Source organism: Nesoenas mayeri, assembly GCF_963082525.1.
Source record: "Nesoenas mayeri genome assembly, chromosome: 3".
Lineage (NCBI taxonomy): Eukaryota > Metazoa > Chordata > Aves > Columbiformes > Columbidae > Nesoenas > Nesoenas mayeri.
Window position 1 is genome coordinate 103,696,204 of NC_137544.1, and position 15,101 is coordinate 103,711,304.

The following is a 15,101-nucleotide window of genomic DNA, read 5'->3' on the forward strand; positions in this document are numbered from 1 at the left end:
GACATTGCTTGCCACAACCAGCTGTATCAGGGGCTACTGAAAGACATGTCAGCTATGTCTTGATGTTAGGAAAGAAAAGCCAATATAAAGGTGATTCCATAGTTTCTTATCTCTTCATCATTCACAGTTGAAGGCAGGACACCAGGTTTGATAACTACCCTCATAAATCACTGGCCTGATCTTCTGTAGCTACATTCCAGACAACAACAGAGGATATTTAGTTATTGTACCATAACGTAGTGTAGAGACCAGGTTTAATTGAGACATTAGGGATATTAAATTTCTGCCACTCTAGAATGGTTTACAATACAGTGTGAAGTCCGTTTTTGTCCTGAAGATTATTGCTCTAAGCCATGAGCAGGAGTTACAGCTCTTAAACAAGAACAGTTATATTTCTCTTGTTTTTTCTGTCGCTACGCAGTTACCGGAGTGTGCTAAAAAGGAGATCACACTGAAGATGAGACAGGGCACAGCTAACACTTGGTATTTAAAGCTTCTGACAAGTCTCTCTGAAATTTTCAAGTTTTTCTTCAGTGGAAGTGGGAAACAAGGCTAAGCAGAGCTTTAACAGAATCAAAGCAGTGTTTTCCCCAAGGCTTCAGCCATTTTCCATGTTTACTGTTATCCTCTTAAATGTGTCTTTTATTGTCCATTACTATTTATCCATTCAAAAGAACAATTCTTCAGCACTCTGAATTATTACTTTAAGTCAGTTAATTCCTATTGTTATTGAAAATTTTACCAAGCTTTTATTGGGACATACTATCAAATTGTTTTGCTGTTATTACAGTGAAGCTTAGCATTGCACCTAAACTAAAAGAATTAAAGTAAGCAACTGTAGTATTCTTGACAAAAATATTACTTAATAGATCAAAAAATGTACTTTTTATTTTCTTTTTGCACAATAAATACTTCGTGGCTTCTCTGAAAACTCAGAAGGTATCAGCAGTCCAGAGGTTTATTTTGTTCCATCAAACAAAGCTTCCAAACACAAGTTTTGCCTGCCTGTATTTCTACAAAGTTAAATCCTACCTTTCCCCTGGGGACCTCGAAAAATGAGATGAGAATACTCAAGATCCTGCCATCTTCAGAAAATCCAACTTAAACATTCAGAGGGAAAATCTGTGGTTTCAAAGCTTACAGAATTCTGCTTTGCTCACTGACCTTTCATATTATTTCAGATACTGTTTCTCTTTGCACCTGTAGGACCATTGTGGTGGTGCAGAGGTAGTGCAGGTTTGTATAGATCCTTGCCTGCCCTGGGTCGCTGTCGTATTCCAGTTCCCAAACGCATCCTTGAGATGCACTGGGTTGTTGAACAGAAGCTGGTACATATTTGCCTGTTCCATGTAGGGATCTCCACATCCTAACGAAACTTCTAACAGAATGGACCAAAAGGCCAAGGAGAACTTAGAATCACCGTGAGAATAAAGTTGTCAGTTTTTCTAGTTGATGATAATTTTGCTATGTAAAGCAATTTATTTCCTGTCTCCCTGTGCACATGTGTATCAGGAAGGAAGAACTGAGCGAGAAGTAGTTGAATATTGGTGCTTATTGCATATGGTCTATAAAACTGTTTAAGATCTTTGTGCTTGATGTGTAGTATACGAACAGCTATATCATACATAATGTTTATTTTCCTTTTTTTTTTTTTTTTATGAAAGGTCTGAGCACGTCTGATCTCCTAGCAAACAGCCCTTCTCTTCCTCCTGGTCACTCTGCTTGGAACTTGACCTGGGTCATGAGAGATACATCCCCTGTCTTCTCCCACAGAGGACGACACAGTGAGTAGCATTTGTATGTTATCCTCAAGAGGCTGTAACTGACTACCTGTGGATAATACTGGAGCAAAACAAAACAACTCAAATGATTCATGATAAAATATCCAAACCATCAGCCCCTGAGGACACTAGTAAATCTTACTACCCCATCCCAGCCACCCCTGGGGCATTTCCCCACCCTGGTCATGGGCTCAGGAGCCCCATATCAGTCCAGCCTGGGGTCAGCCTGATGTCCTAATATGGCCTTGGCCTATCGTCATTTCCATGGAGGTGTTGGTGGCCTTGGCTAGTCCAGCCTGCCCTGTTCCCACACAAACAAGGTCCCTGACTGTAACATTAGGGTGCTGTGCTGGAATCCAGTGATGACATAAAAAGAAGTGGTGTGTATCCAACCTATTTTTTCTTGACATCTCCTTTCATAGTTCCCATCCCTTCCAAAATCTGGGAATCTGTTTTTGTCTGTTCTTTGGTATGACCTGTTTGCTGACTAACCACAGCCATTCCACTGTGAAATACTATGGTCCTAGTTAGGACCAGACTGCATAATGCAATATCTAATATGCAATCCAGAAAGTGACTAAAGTAGAATATATCTACTATATATCTACTACCAGTCTCTATGAGGGGAGATAAGGTGCTGAGAGGCTAATAAGATTTACTCACCCCAAGCCTGTAATTATCTGCTTGAGGGAAAAGTTTGACCTACCTGTATGAAGGAGTCCCATATTTCTTCAAATTTATGTTGCAGCCTTTTATGTGTGCAATATATATTCTTTCCACTGGCATACAATATCTGCTCCTAGCTGTTGTATCTGCTTGAACGATGAGGACACACCAATTTCGTTTTGGAAGGGACGGTAGTACAATCTTTTTTCCCCTCACTTGGCTTTCTCAGAAGTTGCAAGGATGATTTTTAATTTATCCTTTATTACTTCTTCCTAAACTCTTTCAGTTTCTCAGTAATACAATTCAAAGGGAAGTCTTTGTTCTTAAAACCTAGAAGCATTGATTCCATTTGACAGCATCACATGGAGATAAATGTACTGCATCTAAGCTGAAATGATTTATTATTATTTTAGCTGGTTGCACAAGACCAAATTCTACCATATCCCAACCATCTGTTTTGCAAGGAAAGGCAGAAATTTGATGAGGTGTTGCACAAAATACAATCTTCACTCAGGACAAGTCTAAAACGTTTTCTCCCTCAGTAGTTGTAATGTGGGACACGTACCTTGAACTACTGGAGAATCTTGAAGATGGGAAGGAGTATTTTTTTCTTTCCCTAGCTTTGCACTTGAATGTTTTCAAAAGTTGGCAGAACCTCCTTTAAATTAAAATGGTGGCAGTAGCCCTGAAGTCATGCATTTCAGACTGGAATGTGCCATCACATTGCTATGGGGACATATGTCCTTGCACTTGAGGTATACCATGTGCAGGGGGCTACTGTGGGGATGTGGAGTAGAGACTGTAAGCACAGCCCGAGCCTAAAAGGGCAATTCTTAAAACTTCTCTCTATTCCTCTGCATACTTGCAGCTTATATGCACCTGAATATTTATTAGTAAACTTCCCAGGGATCTAGATTTCTGTCCAGAGCTGCTATGACCATGACAGGGATGGATGGTGCCTTTCAGCAGCTGAATCTGAGCAGCTCTGTGAAGGTCACACAAGGACTCAGCAGAGTAAGGCAGAAGACAAAGAACACCCAAGCTCTAAACGAGTAACCTTGTCCTGAGACCACCCCTGCCTTCTGATCAAGTGGTTCATTCAAAATCCCACAATAAATCATTAGCAGAAATAAAACCCATCAGTCCTTCACTGTTATAGTGTTTTCCTCTTCTGTGAGAAGCTTTCCTCACTGCTCCCAGCATGATTAAGATTACAGAGTTCTCTATAAAACTTCTATCAAAACTTTGCCTAATCACCTGATGGGACCCATCTAATTAACTGGCTGACATTGCTGGAGTGGGCAATAATAGTTGTCTTAATTACTTTTTTTCCCATGTTCCCCTATTGGAGAAACATCTTTGATTGAAAGGCTGATCAAATGGAAATGTAGGGTCCCTCTGCCAAACTAAGTTCCCTGTTTCTACGCTCAGAATTAAAAATCCTGATGGACTGCCTCTAGTAGTTCTGGCAGGAGCAGTGCTTGATGATAGCTTTGAAACTATATGCAGCAATCCCAATAGGTAATCACTGGCACAACAGGATACTTGAGAGTGATGCATTCACAAGACCTCTTTTTCCATTTTGTCTAGGGGTTTCTAGATTTGTCTCTATCTGAACATTGATTAATCATCCACCACCTCAAAGATACAAAATCCACTTGCCTTTCAGAAAATAAAGACTTAAAAAAACCCTGCATGAAGTCAAAATTATTTGGGAATTCAGCCTGCAGGGCAGGACAGGTCTTTAAATCTCTATGTTTTTGTGTTTTCTTTTACTCTCTTTGAGGTACACTCAGACCATTTCCTGTGGCTAGAACAAACTTAATGCATTCTGCATACATGGACTTACGCTAGCATATTAATCACCCATTTCCAGCCCTGATGGAACTCTGTCCTGAGGCTTACATGATTAACAGCACCCAGCCACATATTTAATTTCTTGTCCTGGTTGGTTGAATATTCATTTTCTCTTCTGCATAGGTGTTGTGTAAGAAATCCATTAAGCTTCTCTAAGAGGGGTTGCAGACAGTGGGCACCCCTTAAAGCCTGGAAGCCTTCATGCAGTTAATATACCCCTCTCTGCCCCATGCTTCACATCCCACCAGGCCAGTCAACACCCCTCAACATGGAACACGACCCTGGCAGGGTATGGTGGCAATTGCGCAAAGTGCTACCATCTGGGAAAAAAACAAATGCACTTCAACTCATCTAAACTCTGTTGTCCAAGAAGAGCACGTTTTGTAAGAGTAACAGGCGTAAGGGTTGTCATGTTGGACCTTTTGGGAAACAGGAGATGATGTTTGCTATTAAAATCTTCTTATGCTGCCATGCTACCTGTGCATCTCTTTGCCAGATACCCCAGCAGCAGCTGAACTTCTTGGCTATTCTGAACCAGCTTTGTGCAAAATACAGAAGTACTTCTCTTGGACTGTGTCAGATTTCTGCAATATAGTTTACAGATATTTTTTTTTGCCCCCCTGCCCCCCCCACCCCTCAAGTTTAGGAAATAGTGGTGTTTTGGATTCCAAAATTAACTGGGATTAAAACTCAGGGGGAAGTAGCAAATGCCTACCAAATTATTAGTGTGCTTAAAAATGTCTACAAAAAGTGAGTTCAGCAGAGGAGCACATACATTCCAAGAGTGCATAATTATTCACAGCTTTGATTTAATAGGTACTAAAAGCATAATCCAAAGGATGGCCTTAATTAACAACTTATTAATAACTTCACTCAGCTCTATGTCTTCAGAAAACTAATTTGACAGGGTTGTTGGGTGGGTTTTTTTACACTTTCTAACGGAATGTCCTCTGTGATGAGTTCCTTATTTCCTGAATTGGGTTTGCTAAGGAAAAAATAATGCATTAGACTAATTTTGCCGTGGGGCCATTCTTGCTGTGTATTTGATGCTCAGTGGCACAGCAGTTGCTCAGCAAGGTGTCGGATTATTAATTTTTTTTCTCTGGTAGGTCATGTGCAATTTGCTGAATTGCAGTACTCATGTGCATGCATTCAAAGTACCATTTCATTCATGTGAGTTTTGGATACCAGATAGACACTGCTGACATGAAACTCAATGAGCCTGAACATCAAACAAAAGGGAAAACAGAGAGAAAGAGAGCACCATTCAGATGAATTCATGTTACAGTTAGGTTCCCATGACTACTTGTTTTAGAAATCTACAACAAATCAGACTAATACTGACATCTTCAGAATGATAAAGCTATCATGATACTTGGCTCAACGTGGCATAGTGAGATGCATCGATAGGAACTAATTGTTACAACAAGTTCCTGTTTGGAAGGTGAGATAAAGTCAGGAGAGGAATGAGGAGAATAATACTTTGTCCCAGAGGCAAAAAAGAATCAATGCTTTCTTAGTAAAGATGTTGCAAATGTGATGTACTACCTTAATTCAGACACATCCTTTTTGCAAGCTTAAAAGTACTCCAACATACTTTTGGAAGTAATGTTATAAACATAATAGAGCAAGACTTCAATTAACAGCAGTTTTTTATACCAGATAAATATAATTGCTCCATATAAAACAGTAGGTGCTGTGACCCCATATACACGTGCAAGAATTGTTGTTTAACAATTAAATGGTATTTTTGTCACACACAATGGTGCTGAAATCCAGAGGGAGGAAGATCACAGGAAAAGCAGCAGTTTAGCCTAGCTAAACTGAAGGCTGTGCTAAGCAAGAAATAAGAAAGAAAATCTCATTGGGGAGAAATTTTTACTTTCTTTCAAGTTATTATTTTCCTTATATCCTCCCGCATCTGCAGATAATATGCCAATGACAGCTCAAAATTTTTTCAATAAGAAAATAACATAGAGTAAGAAAAGAAATGTCTTTTCTCCCTGTTTCTCAAGTATTCATTGTCTCTAGAGACCTCTCAGACTTCATGCAAGAGGTCCTTTGTATGAACTGTCAAAACATGACAGTTCATCCAACTACTGTTTTGAACCAGCTGGAGCATGTTTTCTAACAATCGCTGTTAGACAGTACTTCAGTCTTTGGCCAGAACTGGCATTAGAAATGCACTTTCATTTATTGTTTCTGCTGCACGCATGGAAAACTTGGTGAACAAATATTTCTTGTGTCGAGGATGAGCTTTGTCACTTCTTAGAGCAGGAGGAATGAAATGAGAGCTATTGCTGGTTGCTCTCCTCACACCTCTCTCTGTAACTGTCTTGAAAGACTGTGCTTATAATTGATTGATAAAGGAGTCTTGGCTCTCTTCTTTGTAGCTTGATTTCCACTGAACAAAGCAGCTGTCAGAGATTTGTGGTGATTCAGTCTGTGGTGCACACCAAGGAGCTGGGTGGATATAAAGTATATGCTGTCATTTTAAAGATTTCTCTTAACAAATAAATGAATGGTTGCGTTATTGCCATTTTCTCGAAGCAGTGGCCCACCCAGCAGTGGCTCACTCCCCAGAGGATCCATTTAAAGGCTCTGTCATCAGGGAACCCCCCAGGCAGGCCACCAGCTTGGCCCTCGGCTTCACCAGGCCCCACCAGGACATCTGTCCTCCTCCACATCCTCTTTTCCCTAAAGGGCATGTCCCTGTCCCCCAGGTGAGGGCCTGACGGCCTCACCTGGCTCTGGGGTTTGTCTGGGGCTCCGCTCAGCCCGGCCCATGGGGTCACAAAACAGGTGCTGTGGTGGCAGGAGGCTGAGCAGGCTGGGCATTGTGCGGGGAGAGTGTGGAGAGACTCCCCCTACACAACATCGGCGCTCTGGGCCAGGGAGCTGCTTCTGGCAGTAAATTCAAGGTCGGGGGAGCGTACGTGAAGACCTGCTGGTGCAGGAGAAGGACACAGAGAGATGAGCTTGCTTGTGTTAAGTAGCATTAAATTATTAGGAGGTCCCCAGTGAACACAGGCAGGTCTCAGGGCAGCTGGAGCGGCTGCTGCGCTGCCCAGCTGCTCTCCTCACCACTTCACCTGCAGGTGACAGAGGCGCATCAGGTGGGACAGACCCCAAAACTTTGCTGTGTGGAGTGGTGCCATGGAGCTCCTCGAGAGCCTCCCCAGAGCCTCCCCAGTCCCTCCCCTGCCATGTCATGGTGCTGCGCCAGTTTGCCCTGTCTCAGTGCTGATCAATGGAAGGAAGGAAGTGAAAATATCTCCTCAGGCTTGCTTTCTCAGCAGGAACAGGGCTGTTAAACCCCGCAATTGTTTTTCCTCTTTAATTTGCATGATTGCTGACACCTTTTCCTTTTCCGATGTGTTTTTTTTTCTGTACCTTTCCATCCTGTGGTGGATTCACTTATTTTAAATCACAGCTGATACCTCTGGCTGCACAGTGGAAGGTACTAGGGGATCCATTTGCAAAGAGTTTCAGCAGGGCAATGGTCACTTCCCAGGACCTGGCCTGGAGTTGGTGTGTCTTCTTCCACGAGGTCCTCCTGGGTGTTCAGCAGGCTGCTGAGCTGACAGCTGGAGAGCACAGCCTCCTGTTTATGCTCCATTTTTGGGGAGAAATACTTACTGCTGCAGGCTTCCTTGTATCACCCCACTTGTGGACCCCTGTATTGGCGGACAGAAATTTAGAAGGCCCTGATGAGGCAATTGAAACACTTAGGCTGAGTGCCTTGTGCCCTTCTCTACCCAGAGGGAATGCGGAGAAGGCTTGAGGAACTGACTCTGTCCCTAGGATTAATAACCGGAAAATCAATTTGTCATTTCCCTGTCATAAATTAAAAGCTTATAGGCCTTATAACATGAGTATAATAGAGGTTAGTGGGTATTGATGGAGGTCTCAAAGCTCACTCAGCAGAGCACATCTCTACTATACAATTTAAATTATGTCTCCTCCACAAGGAATATCTGTCAATATTTGTATTAAAAAAGACATCCTGCACAAGAATATTTTATCTGTTTCTATACTGCTGTTGCGAACGTTGCCCATTGGAGATGTGTTGTTGAAGGAGGTTGTGGTCCTGTTTTGGTCCGAGGAAGTGACCTCTACATTCTACGCTTGTTTCTCGAAATGTAGTGCAAATTAGTCATGTTTAAGCTGATGAGATGCCACTTAGGATGTACCTCTCTAAGCTGGCCCTTCTGCAAACAGAGAACCTCTACCTACTCCCTTGTCTGCCATAGTGAGGTGAGAAAGCAACCACACCTTTGCAAAGGGGTGACAAGCTGAGCGTAATGAAGGAGTAGTGATTTGTAAGAGTCAGCAGACCAAGAATGAAAGGGACCCTTTAAAGTCAGACACATGTAGAACTAGGAAGGAGCAATCTAAGAGGGAATTACCTCCTGATAAGACTTTTGCGATTGGAAGGAGATGTGGTTTAAAGCAAATAAACCTCATCTATTGTTGGGCAGCTGAAGAAAGGGTAATCAGAATAGTTTCTTAAAAAGAACAGGCTTTTTCTATCTCTCTTTAAATTAGATTATTTTCATTCTAAATAAGGCATGTTTCTGTGATGTGTGGTTACACAAATTATCTAAGATGATCCAAAGAGTGAATGATCTAGTATCTGAGCTGCAGCAATGAAAAAGGTTATTTCCTGCAGATTACTGTGTTTTGGTGTATTATACTACTATTTTAAGTCATTTGTTTATTACAAAACTCTGATCATTTTAATTGAGACAGCTGTAGTTGCTCGATATTTTAGGTGTTTGTGTGCAAATTATTGCTGTTAGGCATGTTGATTAAAAATAAATAAATTGAAGCACTTGCAAGATTTTAATGTCATTAGACAGACACATGGATTCTACTGTCTTTTCAATCAGGTAGTAGCTTAATTTACTTTTCAGTCTATGGCTGGTAACCTGTATCTTCTTACATACCAGAAACTGAAATCATTTCAGCCTTTCTTAAACAGATGTTTACCTTAATTTGATTGTAATAATCACTTCTGTTTCCTCTTTAAAGGTGTAATGATGATGAACTAGACTTCTAATGAATTAACTGTTTTGTCTCTCTAGTGTTCAGTGGCTGCAGATGCAAAAGATTGTTGGACAAGGGATTGGACATTTTTTTTCAATATCTTTAAAAGAAGATTTTGCAATTTGCTGGAACCTAAACTCTTATAGACCCTCTAGGGTCTATAGTGTCTATAGCTATGACATAAATGCATACACTGGATATAAATCCTTGTGATTTTTTTTTTTGTTAAAAAACCCACCAAAAATCACAAAAATCTCTGCTTTACTGACTAAGCACACTATTCAAGTCCTAAAGCTCTGTGTGTTGTCAATTTACATTGGTAGTAGGTTTAAAAAATAATCTGTAAAAGTTGTTAGATTTAATTACCTTTCCTGCAGTGTCTGCTGTTTTTCAGAAAAGTACAGAATGGCTTTTATTCAGCTTCCAAAGGCATATAGCTGCTTCTTTACCTTCTTAACTGGGCAAGAAAAAAAATAAATGGTGTGTTGTATTTGAACATATTAAGACAAAAGTAAAAAAGGAAGGAGATAGACCATTTTTCTATACAGAGGCATAAAAAATGGCAGGTGATTTGTGGCAGCAGTTCAAATATTGTGAAGGTTCTGTATTTGCAAGTGTGGTTTATATGGTCTTGTAGCAGCTACCACAACAAGAGCAGCTTATCAGTGAAAAAAAACATGTGTATATTGTATAGAATGCTTTTTTTTATAAAGTGTATTACATTGTCAGTAGTGAAGGACATTAAAGAAGACGGAAAGCCTGAGGGTAAGAAGTTAATGTTAGGCTTGGAAGACTGCGCGCTATTTGCATAGTCTTTGCTGTGTTGCATCAGATAGTACTTCTTTGTCGTCGTTTCTTTGTACTGAATAGGATAAAAGCACTGAAATTTTTGTCTGACATGAGATTAATTTAAATAAGAGCCTATGAATACTGCAGGTCTTCTGGTGATGTGGGGGGACTGTCAAGTTCTGTAAAAGATGCAAATATGCATCTCAGAGGTATGCTCAGACATGCTCAGAGGTATGAGCTAAGCAGTCTCCTCTTCTTTGAAGGACTAACATGTCGTAAAGGCCATTCAGCTTGACCACAACAGGCATGTTGGATCCTGCCCACTTCTCCGTAGGCTGTTCATTGCAAGGGAAGGAAATCATGTTGCTACTTGCATCTTTTCCTTTACTTTCCTCCCTTCAGGCAGAGGCTTTAGTTGTCTGCAGGGGTCATTACACTAAATGTGATGGCTGGTATTTAATCACATGCCCCAATTAAGCTGTCCCAGTTGTAGGTCAGAGGCATGCTGTTTTAAGGGCTCCACAACCCATTGATAGCTCTCTTTCGAGGAGGAGTTTCGGGAAAGTGAGATTGAATGGGAGAGCTGAGCGGGCCGTGGAGTGCTTGTGGGCACCGTGATCAGTGTCAGGGCGAGGACTGACAAGGCAAATGTGAGAGCCCCGTGGATGGTCCCAAGCCTGATTGTATTCAAGAAGAGATTGGGCAACACCTTCAGACACATGGTGTGAACTGTGGGGGTGTCACATGCAGGGACAGGAGTTGGACCTGATGATCCTTGTGGGTCCCTGCCAACTCAGGACATTCTATGATTCTATGGAGGGTTTCTCTGCCTGGGGGCAAGGGAGCACCAAGGCTTCTGGGTGGGACAGGAGTGGGAGCAAGCAGTCACTACTGGGAAGCTCATGAAAATAGGAGAGATTCCCACAAAGAATTAAATAGTTGATTTGAAACAGTTGCTCTTGCCGTGTGCTGTCCTTGGCCTGAGTTTTCTCTTCCATTGTTCTGTGGGTTCTGTCAAAAGTCTTTGCACGAGCTGTGTTTCTTCCCATTCCCTCCTTTTTGACAGTGCCTTGAGGCACATACTGCTCGAGGTCTTGCCCAAAACTAAACTACACAGTAATGATGATGTATCTTCTATAACATGTAGTTAGTGTTGAGTTGCTCTTTTGTCTATTTGGGCTTTGATACAAAGTTTAATAGTCTCTTAACACTTTTTAGGGTTCAAAAAATGTTAGGTTTGTTTTTCTTTTTTTTTTTTTTTTAAAGAACTAGAGATAAGTAGTCTGAGATTTGGGTATGATACTGCAGTAGTAAGCTGTGTAGTAAACTGTTCCCTGCTGCCTAAATTGAAGTGTGCCTCATGTATCATGATGCTTATATTGATAACATAGAAGCCTAAAGAAGGTAGAGACTTGTGCCTTCAAATTTAAGGAAATATATATGATCCTTGTTACTGCTGCTTGTGGTGTATATGGATTTCTTACATTATATGGTGTAGTGAAGCATTCAAAATGCTGAGTGAATGATAAAGTACCTGATTAAGAAAATCAAATATAAACTGGAAGAATAGATTTCGCTCCTTCAAGCTTGCTGTTAAAAAGGCAAATTAGCTGGGAAAAGTATAGTGAGAGGGCAACAGTATTAACCTTCAGATTAGAAAATATTATATCACCAGGAGAATAGGGTGAACTACATAAATCTGTGCACACTAAGAAGACATTAGATGTTTAATAGAGAATGTAATTGAAGTTTAAAAAAAATAGTTAATTTGACTAATGTTAATTCAGATTATTTGTTCCGCTTGCATAGCTGGTGCAGGACAGTAGACGGTGTAGAAGACTCCAAGGAAGAGCTGGATTATTTTGTTGGGCTTTTTCAAATAGATCTAGCCTTTTCAGAAACATTGAGTTAGGTCAGAAATAGTTTATTTCTGTTACCGAATATTGTGTTGAGTGCTGACTGTGGTGACAAAAGCACACGTGTACAGGGCATTCCAGAAAATTTAGCAATCTCGATGATTAAAATCCGTGCAGGTTATCACTGCATGTTGTGTTAAGCGACTTGAATTATGGTGTGGTAGTAAACTGGACACTGGGAAGTGAATCATAGTTGCACCAGCAGGGTAATTGGTTTCTGAAAGAGAAACACGTCAAAAAGCACTGTCTGTGTTGGAGGCAGGTGCTGGCTGTATTGCCTGGAGGCTGAAGTTTTGCAGCAGCAGATCAGGCTTCTGCTGCTTCTGCTGCCTCAGTGAAGCATTTTAGACCCAGGGGGTCAGAAGGTTTCTTTGCAGGGTACAGTCCCCGTGGCTACCAGCATGTCCCCTATGGCCAGGGTACGTGACGTGCTTTGCAGACCCCTGTGCTCAAGCAGATGGGACATCACTACGAACCATATTAGTGGTCTTTGCACTATAGTGGTCCTAGTTGAATTTGAACCAGCATCCCTGAAGAGATTTGCTTTTTCTCCTCTTTTATCAACTGACGCAGCTGTTTCCCTTTAGTCTAGGTGATGCCTTTCCCTGCTTTAGCCTGTGCTGCCCTTGTGTCTGTCCTGGAGGGGGATTACTGGCTCTTGAGCCTTCTTCTTGATTTGCTGCTACCTTCATAAAGAAGCTCTCTGTGCAGTCCATTTTGGGCATATATTTGTCTGTCTGTTTAGAGACTTCCTCCATTTTTTTCTTCCTCATTATGGAAAAAAGCAAGCCCTAACTTACTAAAGTGTGAAATGAGTGTGTATACATACCTTCCAGCACAGAGGAAACTGGATTTGATTAACCTGGTGTGTTCTGTGTCTGTTTTCTTTTTCCAGTATTTGACTGCAATTTTGAATCTCCTTGTGAGCTGGAATATTCCCTTACCTCAAAAGATCAGGAAGCCCCCAACAATGCCTGGCTCAGACTGAGTGCAGAGGAGATTTCACAGCTAAGCATCCTGGATGGGCCAGAGAGAGATTATTCTGAGAATACACCTAAAGGTAAGAAGAATACAACTATGTAATGCCTTCAGTGTAGTGGTTAGCTTTTTTGCAAAACACCCCCTCACTCCCATCCCCCCAAAAAATCGCTAACAGAAGAACCCCAAAACTCCACCCAAACAAACATGTCTTCCTAAAAGACTTAAGATGGCTGCAATCCTTTTAGTGCAGCAGGCAATGAATGCAAACAGAGTGACAAAGGGAGTCATTCTGCACTTGAAAGATTTGGTTTTGTCTAAAGGCAGTCTGCATCGTATATATGGGAAACAAAATATTAAATATAGTATTGTGTAAAATCTGAATTAGGCTGATGCATGCCCTGGATGGTATTCGGATGAGAACAGTACTATGATGCCTGTGTTTAAGGTCATTCAGTGTTTGGAAGAGGTGAATAAAACAGAGTCTGGTTTTACCTCTGTGTACTGCTTGCTTATTTGGAGACCATTTTAGGCAATGTCCTTGCATCCCAGGCTTAGGTTTTCTGTTTGGTAAGACATCAAAACATGGATTTTGCCCTTAATAGACAAAAAAGTTCCAGTATCTAAAGAGAGCAGGGAAGCCTGAAAAGAGAGGAGTGCAACAGACTCTTCCCTTTCCTTCAGAGAAAATTCAGTTTATTTGAATTATTTTTCCTGCTCATGATCATATCTGTGAACACCAGCATATTTCATTAAGATTGTAAGTCCTAAAAAGATTTTTAGGTGTATTTGTGCTCTTTTAATCTTGGGAAAGAAGAAAAGTTCTTAATATCCTTTCTGCTGTTAATGACACCTACCAGAAGTCTCTGCCTGTAAGGGTTAGGTGGTGTTGATGAGAATGGAGCTACAAAAAGGAAATGGAGGAGTTAGGGCTACAAGCTTTATCCAGGCAAAAAAAAAGAGGTATACGGAAGGACAGCAAAGATTATCAGGGATGTGAAAAAGTTTCTGTATGAGGAAAACCTAAACAGACAAAGATTATTTATTCTGTCTGCCATGGTAGGACGTAGAGGTCTATAAAAATGCACATTGAAGAGCAATGGGAAGCAGCTGTGAAGTTAGTGGGTGCTGGGTATAGAGCTAGCAAGAGGAGATATTTTTGATGTAGTACCTGAATAAACTGTGGTAATAAGATGCATGAATTAATGTTATGGAGGCCAGAAGTATGCATAAGTTTAAAGAAAGATTAGATGAATTCTTGCACAATACATTAATCGCTGGTTATTTAATTCAATAGTCTGTTTACAGTCCCTGACTCAAGAAGCCCCTTATACAGAAAGCTGCTAGTGAAAGGATCCTTTTCTTAGTAGCCAGCATCAAGATGGCATTTGAATGTAGGCAATTTAGGCTGAAGTTTGTCTTCTACTGTTTTCTCCTATTCCAAGAGGCAAGTACCCGGTGTCACATTGATTGAATGCATTTAGATCTGTGGTGTGCCAGGGTGGGTTGTTTGAGGTGATATGTTTTATTGTTATTTTTTTTTAATTATCAGGCGTGTTGAACATAGTGGTAATTTTCTAGTAAGCCCTCAGGAGAGCTGTAGGTCTGCAACTCATAGATGACTCTGACTCTTGTGTGTATAAAGACTCGTTTGAAAATCAAGACTTGGAGCTAGCATCTCCTTATTTTAAATCACTTTAATTACAGCTACTTGGCACAGATAGTTGTGTGGTCTGTTTCAATCTGAAATAATTAAGCACAGTAATTCCAACCCCACTGTTTCCTGCAAATTGTACTTCCAATTATCTCAATCTCATTTCACCTCCTTTGCAGACAGTAATGCACAGAGATAAACAGATAGCATAACTAGATTTTGGGATGGTTTAGCTCATCCTTGTCACTTGGCTATTGAGTCATGTCAAGACATTGTTAGAGACAAATGTTTTGGGTATGATTCATTGTGCTTCATGTAAGTTTCTGTAATAGGTTTGGTAGGAAATCATTGGTAGATCTTCCAAAGAGAGACATTGGAAGAACTCCTGTATTTTTGCCCCTGTCCCCACAG

At 40.9% G+C, this 15,101-nt stretch overlaps 1 protein-coding gene across 1 annotated transcript in view; it reads left to right on the top strand.

The window, feature by feature from the left end:
* ALK (ALK receptor tyrosine kinase) overlaps positions 1 to 15,101 on the top strand; it is a gene marked incomplete at both ends in the record, with an annotated part of 342,274 nt that overhangs the window by 86,641 nt on the left and 240,532 nt on the right. Inside the window, 2 exons of the mRNA XM_080340946.1 lie at positions 1,672 to 1,784; positions 12,954 to 13,118. Of these exons, the coding sequence (XP_080197072.1) occupies positions 1,672 to 1,784; positions 12,954 to 13,118 (278 nt within the window). The remainder of the gene's footprint in view (positions 1 to 1,671; positions 1,785 to 12,953; positions 13,119 to 15,101) is intronic.